This window comes from Corvus brachyrhynchos, unplaced genomic scaffold, assembly GCF_000691975.1.
Source record: "Corvus brachyrhynchos isolate BGI_N302 unplaced genomic scaffold, ASM69197v1 scaffold864, whole genome shotgun sequence".
Taxonomy (NCBI): Eukaryota; Metazoa; Chordata; class Aves; order Passeriformes; family Corvidae; genus Corvus; species Corvus brachyrhynchos.
The window spans coordinates 677,741-686,153 of NW_008237871.1; the positions used below are offsets into that span (position 1 = coordinate 677,741).

Sequence of the window (8,413 nt, forward strand, 5' to 3'; positions counted from 1 at the left end):
AGCTTAGCCAGCTCCTACTGTGGTTTGTCATGGTCCCTGCAAACGTGATTTAGGGGACAGTGGAGGGGACATGGACAGGAACATACACAAGGAAAACTGCTTGAATTGTAAAACTTCAGCCCTCATAATGCAGGCCCTGATTTTTTTGGGAGATAGTTTGAAGTTTGACTTCCAGGTTCTTCTCCTTACAGCCGTACATGGTTCTTGTTGTTTACTTGCTTGATTTTGCTCTTGGTGTTTTTTACCTTATTTTTCATGGAAACTTTTTCTCTGTTTCAGTCAGTTTGCACCTCTGATCTAGTCAATGCTAAAGCTCCTGGTGCCTTTGGCACAAAGCCACATGTACTTCTGAATATGCCTACCTGTACATGTATCTTTGTGCTGAAAAGTCTCTATGTGTGAACAACTAGGCCTAAAATTTGCTTTCTGCCTGTTAGACTTGCAGTAAATGAGGACAGCTTAACTTGGTGCACAGTCCTGAGTGAGGAATGAAAAAGAAAACTGCAAAGGTGTTCCAGTTTGCTTTGGAGTTTTCTTTGCCATGGACATCTAGTGTCATCATGTTGCTGACTGCCAATATGAACTGAACATGGAAACCTTTCCAACTTGCCTGAGAAAACATAGAACAGGAGAGGAATCTAAAGACATAGATGCTGTAAGAAAAAAGAGATTCAGCTTCTGCTCTCTCTAAGGCAGGAATCTGAGGTATTCATCCATGTTATGGAGTGTAATGGTGTGCCATTATCACTCAGTGGTAAACAGTTAGGAGGAACAGTGAAAAAAGGTAACAGGAGTTTCACTGCTTTGGGCCTTGGCCTGCCTGTGAGTATTCTCACTTTCTTCCTTGAATGGGTAGTACCTGTGTAATTCAGGCTTGACAAAATTTCTCTGTCTTTGCCTGTTGGCAAGATATTTGCAGCCAGTCATGCTGGGAGCACACCTCGTTCATGTATGTGTGTGTTTGCTGTTTAGGCCTCTAAGTGGGGGTGATTAAACCTTGTCAGTGCCTGGGAGGACGTGCAGCAACCAGTAGGACATAGGCACTGTGAGCTATCAGAGACATGCTCAAGTCTTGCCTTCTGCAGTGACAATGGGTGTAACTTTGTCTCCTAATGTTAGTCACACCCTACTGCTTGTAGTATATCCTAAAATTTACAAATGGCTGTGGAGACACCCTGTATTTGAAAGGCCACATCTTCTCAATGTGTAACCTGTTGTCCTCCTAATCACAACTGTTGTTATCGGTTGGACTCCCCTGTCTGGTTTGTGGTTGTGCTTCCCTCCCAGTATTTCAGTTGGATTGAAACTGCTCAAAGTGTCCGATGCCTTGGAGAGATGGGAATTCACACCTCTGCTGCTCTTGCCTTGCTGACTGCTGTGCTGTGCACTTCGTGCAGGCCTGGCTGGGTGTGAGGTGTGTGTGATTCCTCAGCGTGCAGCACTCTGGGGCTGCTGGACTGGAGTTGTTGGGAGTAAAGATGAGCAGCAGGGAAGTTGTGCTGGCAGAAGGGACATCGTTGGAATTTGCATGCCACAGGGCAGTCTTGTCTGGAGTCTGCTGGATAATCAGGTTAGCTTCCTGAATTTTTCTAATGACTCTCAGTAGCTGTAGTGAGCAGCTCTTTCTGTCCTGTGGGAGGATGCCTTAGGTTTCCCTGAGGTGGAGAATGGCCTCAGTAGTCCCAGCTTTCACATTATGGCTGGATCATGGAACCTCTTCTGCATGGGTATTAGATCTGTGTGGATGTTTAATCTGTCCCCACAAATACACCAATGAGAGCAAATGCAGCATGTCTCAGTAACAGACTGCTACAAACAGATCAGACCTGTCCTCTAGTCTCTGCATGAACTCTTCATGGAATATATGGGCAAATTAAAGAACTCTGATCTTCTTTTTTAGATGTTTAATGATCTGGGTTTGACACACCTAAAAGATTAAAAGTGGACTGCGGTTAATTCATCTCCTGAAGGCTTAAGGGCGCTGTCTGCCATGGGGATAAAGCTCATCTGTGGTAGAGACAGAAGTTTCTTGGAGGCTGGTTAACATCCTTGGCCTGGGATCCCCCAGGGGAGGGAGGGTGGAGAGAGCCACCAGCTGTCTTGCTGCTTCCATACACAAGGTACATTGCTTTCTCCTCCTTCCATCTCAAAAATAAGATGCAGTTCTCAATCTGTACATGCACATGCACACTGGACTCCCATGTGAGGGCTTTACCTTTCCTTAGCAGACATTGAAGCATTGTGTAAAATTTATATGTGACAGGTCTTGTTTCTGCAGCCACTCCACATGATTGAGAAATTACTTCCAGGAATGGGAGAGCAGAAGATGCAAACCTGAAATGGATATTGGTGATTGTTGGAAAATCTGCTGAAATTTTGGATTCACAAACTCCTTTTTTGCATGCTGCATAAGCTGCAGTTGTCATTCTAGTGTTCAGCAATGTATTTAGAAACCTCCCTTCCTGGGTGCTGTTTACCTTTTGTTCTGTTCCCTGGGGGGGGGTTTCATGTCTCCTGCAGAAGGGACAGTGCAGCCTGTGTGAAATGGCTTGTTTAACTCTGGGTTTGAGCTGATGGGTGTTTCCTGGGGGCGAGCTGTGTTATGTGTTTCACTGCAATTCTGCTTCTGCAGCCCATGCTCCCAGTCAGCTTGTTCAGCAGTGTGCGGGATCATCCTCTGGACATTTTCTATGGCCAGTGATGGGGTGCCTGGTAGGAGTCTGTCAGCACTTGCAGTTGGCTTTAGTTCATGTGTCTAAAGGAGAAATATGGTCTGAGGCCATAGGCAGGCTTGGAGCTAACTTGTGATGCTTTTTGTCTTTGTTTTCATCTCATACTAAAGAATGGGTTTATAAATTAATGGGACTTTTCGTTGCTACATGAACTGGTTTTGTACTTGAGTGGGGACTTCAGGGTTCACTAAACATCCTTACATGTACATGTACTGTCTTCACATAGAGAAGAGATAGAAAGGATGAAGAAAACTGTATTGAATCTGTTTAGCATCCTAGCCTAGCCTTTTCTTCATACATCTGAGAAAAATAAAGTTGTAGGGATTTGACATGCCAAATATATCTGTTCTTTTTCTCTTGATATATGATCTTTATGGCCTGGGAGACAGGCTCCTGGTATAGGTAAACACCATAATTATCATTTGTGGATCTCAGTTTGGTGTGAAAGGGTACATATTAAGTGTACTATTTCCTGGGTTTGGAGATAATAATTCAGGATATGTCAAGGAAATAAGCAAGATGTTTAGCTTTTCACAGCTTAGTTATTGTATCGTTTAGGGAATGGTGTTGCATTCCCCAGGCAACTGCATTCACAGCCCATCCACACTGATGCACTTCCACATGTACTCAGCACTGGGCCTGAATCCCTGATCCTTCTCCAAGTAGCCTGGCCAGCACTAAGAAATAAAATGACATGCTTCTGAATTGTTTATCACCAAGTAAGCAGTGATATGTAAAAGCTGGAGCTAAGGTTGGAAGGCACTTAGTAATTAGTAATTTAAAGGTTACAAAGGAAAAATAAGAATAGAAGCGGTGTTGCATTCCGGTAATTTATCCCTAAAGCAGCCACGTGTAAATCGCAAGAATCGACTAAGCTTCAGCCTAAAGGAAATGAAGCAGTGTTTTCCTAGTATATTCTTTAGTTGCAGTAGAAGTTTTTAAGTGTACCCACCCCTGATCTACTGTGCGTGTATCCTTCCAGTTTGGATTTCTGAGCCATGAACTAGATCAGAGAGCTGATCCAGCTTAGAAGGGAAGTGTCAAAGATATTTTTCTTTGAGCTGGCTGAGTTCTTTATCTGGACCACAGGCATCTGTGGGGTTGCAGAACTAAGGGGATAAGAGGGGAAAGGGCCATGAAGTGGTTTATGGCTTGGTGGGGGAAACCTAAAACCCTATTGCTGCCAAGACAGTGCATTGTCAAACTATGGCCTCACACATTCCCTGGCATAGAAACACAAGGGTGCAAACTGCTTCAGCTCTGTTCTGCTTTGCAGCTGTGGGGATGTTTTTGGAGTGAGTGTGTGGACATTACAAACTTGTGCTAGCCTGGGTACCATTCACAAAGAAGCCACAGTGATGTGGGGCTTTGGCAGGACGTACAGCTCCCTTCCCCCTCCAGGATTCTAGGTATTTACTTAGGCAGGCAGGTCTGAGCTGCTGTGGCTTCACTGCTCTTTTAGTGGGATTAGCTGGAGCACAGCTCGCCTGGAATCTTCTCTGCATGCTGCTGTTAAGCCTCTCAAGCAGCTCTGGATGTTGTGCTGCTGTGAAAGTATGACACGTGCATTTGAACCATTGTGTGGCCGTGGATTAGATGCAGATAATCTTTCTTTTTACTTAGAAGTTAATTTCTTTTACCCTTCCTGCTTTCACATTAGGTCTATGATTTCATATTTCCAAAGAATGAATGCAGCACCCAGCAGGAAGGGTGTAGGCAACAGGATAAGGGAGCACTGTTGCTCTGCTCTGAGTGCCAGTGAATTTGTAACTGTAAATTTGTTAGATTCTTCCTTACCCCCCAGCCAGGTGAAATTTGAAGCAGTGAAGGAGGGAAGCAGTTTAGAAGAGGGGAAGCACAAGATTGTAGAGAAAAGGAATATTACATTTGAGAAAAACAGAAGAAAATGAAAATGGTATAGAGATGAGAAAGATGATGAGAGGATGGAAGCAGTAACTGAGGAAGGAAAAATGCTAGAACAGACTCATATAAGCTGAAGCAAAGCAAGGCCAGGCTGTTTCTGTCAGAACCAAAGGTAGAGGTAAATGCTTGAGAGGTTTTTTGCAGAATGTGTGAATTAATGATGAGCCTTTGTAACCCCAGGTGGTTCACCCGCCCGTTGTGCTGGTGCAGGAGAGTGGTACTGTAAGAGAAAGGCCAGGGTAGAAATAGTTCCTCTTGTGTCCTGAGAGGGCTCATTTCTCTAAGTCACAGGTGCTGCTTTTCTCTATGGGATGAGATCTTTTTCAGGTTACCCAGAGAGGAGGAGAAAGGGATGTGCGTGGTGGTGAGATGAGAAGCAGAACCCTCATTTAGCTGTGTCCTTGGTGTCTCTCTCTGGTGCTAGCACACCAGAGAGAGCCCATTGGAGCCTATCGTCCTTGTTTGCCTGCCCTTTTTCTTGTCAGCAGTTGTCTGTTGTTGCTGTGGTTCATCTTCCTCTGGCCTCGATGGCTCAGTTATTGATAGTAAGTCTGAGACTGGCTGGCCCTAACATGAGAATAAGAACCCTCTTAATGCTCTCCTTAGCAGAGGCACTGGCTAAGAAACCAAGTGCTCTTGCTTGAGCCCATCTGCTGTCTCCACTTGCCATCAAGCATGGCAGCGCCTAGAGCAGCTGGAAGTGTCAGAGCAGGTGAGCTCCTGGCTCTGCTCTCTTTGCTGTGGTCTATTTGCTCCCAGGTGGAGGCTGAACAGCCTGTGAGCATTGTGCTGGGCTGAGGAGATCTGAATAACCCAGTTTCCGTGGCAACAGTGGGCTCTTTAATCACCGAGATACAAGGCTACCTCTGTTCCTGGTGTTCAGGCTCGTGCAGTGTATCTGGCTATGGCAGTACTTCGCTTCTCTTGGAAAAAATGGCAGAATAAATGCAAGAAGGTCTTTCTGCCTTTGTGATAATTAAGATCTCCATAGGTGGATTTCAGTGCTGTATGCAGCAATAATAGAAAGAGGGATTACAACTACTTCTAAGCTTTTTAATGTGTGAAGAATCCCTGGAGGATACAGAAATAAAGTTTCAAATCCCGTGTGGAGCTCTATGAACAGATCTCATAGCAGTCTGTGACACTGATAGATTCATTCCTTGTTGAGATGTCTTGTTTTCTTTTTTTATGGCTAGGGAGACAAAATGATTCAAAAGTAGACTGAATCTTGTTGCAAAGCTGATCCTCCACCTGTTGTTTCCTCCAGTTTCAGGTAAAGGTTTTCCTGTGCAGTAGGAGACAGAACACATTATGGGAGGTAGAAGTGCAAAGCTGTTTTTTAGCTGGAGAAAGTGAGGAAAGTGGAAATACTGTTATTTGCTGCAAGCCTTTCTACTAATGTATTTTAGTCTGCATTTACTCCCCCACTACAAAAAGTGGAGCAAACTATTCATTCTGAGAGTGAGCACTGGGAGTGAAAAAAATATTCCTGCCTTAATTTCCACACAGCGACTTGGTCTTGTTACTGCATGAGTGTGGAGAAATTGGTTTGCATAAGATTAGTTTGAAGAAACTTCTGCAGGAAAAGGAACTCTTCCTTGAGTAGGCTTGAGGCCAGCATAAGTGCCCAGTACTGATGTTCCTCCTTGGATAATGCCAGTGTTCAGTTGGCAGTAATATATCACAGGTTTCTTGGGTTAGAAGGTCCTTTTTTTCAGTAACTCCCATTCAAGCCGCTGTTTAGCAAATCAACTTCTATGGTGTTTTCTAAATGGTTGTGGACCCTGGAAACCTCTAACATCTAGACCAAAGCTCCTTCCAGAGAGCAGATACTACCTTCCCTCTGCCCTTTGTTCCTGTGATTGCGCACAACCTAACATGTCTTTTGAGGAACTCTGAGAGCTTGAGCACAAGGTAGTAACTCGAGCAGGTGGGTGACATAAAACTCACTGAGTTTGTTAAAATAATATTGCCACAGTCTCTCCGCAGCCTAAAGTTTTTGCATCAGGCTGTTACTTAGCTGGGTGGCATTTGGTCCAAGCTGAGACAGAGGCTCACATCTACAGTGAGTTTATTGTTGGGTTTTCAGTATATTGTTTGTGTAAATTCCCCAGACCAGCTCTCCCTCCTGAAAAAGCCACATAGATCAAGTTTTATTCTGTTCCACATAAAGTTCACATCTTTTACTGAAATGAGTCATGCTTTAACTGAGTTTACTGTGAGGGAGGAAAGTGGGCTTTAAAATGTTACTCCTCCACCCTGCCTAAGTGATGTATAACAGGATTATTAGTATGCTTGGCAGCAACTGCTTATTATTTTCATATTATTAAATATGAAAATAATATATAAAATAATATTTTCACGATATTATTTTTTGTGAAAAAAGTAAGAAATTGGTTCTACATCTGTTCAAGTATAACTGTTTTTTCTCTTTTGATGGCTTTGTCTTCCATAAGGCTCACTGGCTACTGTAAAGGCAGATCTAGCTTATCTTCTTGGGGTTATTCTTCAGTTTGGGGAGAAGAATGGCATTCTGTGACTTGTAGCTGAAAGAGAGGAACAACTCCACCATTTTGTGGGCAGTGGCCTGTGCATCGCTGTTACTATCACACACAGGACACTTCTGGGCATTGGCAGGTGAAAGTGCTTCACAGGCCTGTGGAAATCGTGGTGCGGTGTCACTGTAGAGACGCCAAATTTGGGTCTTCTGTGTATATTTCTTTGTGCAGAGAGGTGAAAAGCCTGTTAGCTTATGGCAGAAGGAGCCATGTGTTCTTGTTAGAGACTTTTGCAGGAGCAGTCTCTGTACGCAGCAACTGAAGATGCCATAACCAGTTTTGCTACTCATTTTTCCTGCAGAAGTTCATTGATGTCTCATGCAGTAATGGTTAACTTGACCCTTCATACCACCATCCTTTTCTGCTTGTGTTTTGGATGTGTCGTTTTAGGGTTTTTTGGGGGAGGGGAGACGGGATGTATAGAAGGGAACAGTGTGGTGGTTTGTTTATTTGTTTAAGGGGTTAAGCTCAAAATAGGAGGTGGGGCAGCCAACAGAAAAGGACCTTTTAGGATTTTATTTTTGGCAGTAGGTTGGTTCACTTGACATGTAGGACCTTTCTTTCCTAGTCCTCTTGTTGCTGAGAGGTATGGAGAGAGTTACAGTTCTCCCCTGAGCTATGTATTACCTATCTTTCCTAAACTGTCAGGGGCATCATCTGCTCTTGATCGACAGAAAACCCAGGGTCTGTTACCCAGTACGTTCCTAAACCCAGACTGGTATTTTGATGCTCGTGCTTTTGAAGGAAAATGTGAGGGAAAGTGCTGTAATTAAATGACCACTAATGCTAGAAAGGACTTTGCCTTTTAGGACTTAGAATAAGTGAAATGAACTTTTGGTGACAACGTGAATTTAATTATATTTACTCCTCTACTTGATCTGTATTTAACCATTGCTGACTCTGGGTTTACTGATAACTAACCACAGCAGCTGGGAGGCTGCACCTGTTGCCCAGCCTGTGCCCTCCCCAGCTGCAGGGTGAGCAGACCCTTGTGTGTGTGTTTTGCAGATGCCCCGTTCGGGGGGACCCCGCCTGGCTACGCGTATGATGCTGACCGCGCCGAGGAGCAGAGGCGGCACCATGACATGATGCCCTACATCGACGACTCGCCATCCTCCTCGCCCCACCTCAGCTCCAAGAGCTGCGGCAGCCGGGACCCTCTGTCCTCGGGCTCTCTGGAATCCACAAAAACAGTGAGTC

General features: G+C 44.5%; 1 protein-coding gene across 2 annotated transcripts in view; it reads left to right on the forward strand.

Moving 5' to 3' along the window:
- BCR (BCR, RhoGEF and GTPase activating protein) overlaps window positions 1-8,413 on the forward strand; it is a 95,692-nt gene that overhangs the window by 39,905 nt on the left and 47,374 nt on the right. For both annotated transcript variants that reach the window (XM_008632086.2, XM_017732247.1), the window contains exon 2: window positions 8,222-8,406. In XM_008632086.2, the coding sequence (XP_008630308.1) occupies window positions 8,222-8,406 (185 nt within the window). The remainder of the gene's footprint in view (window positions 1-8,221; window positions 8,407-8,413) is intronic.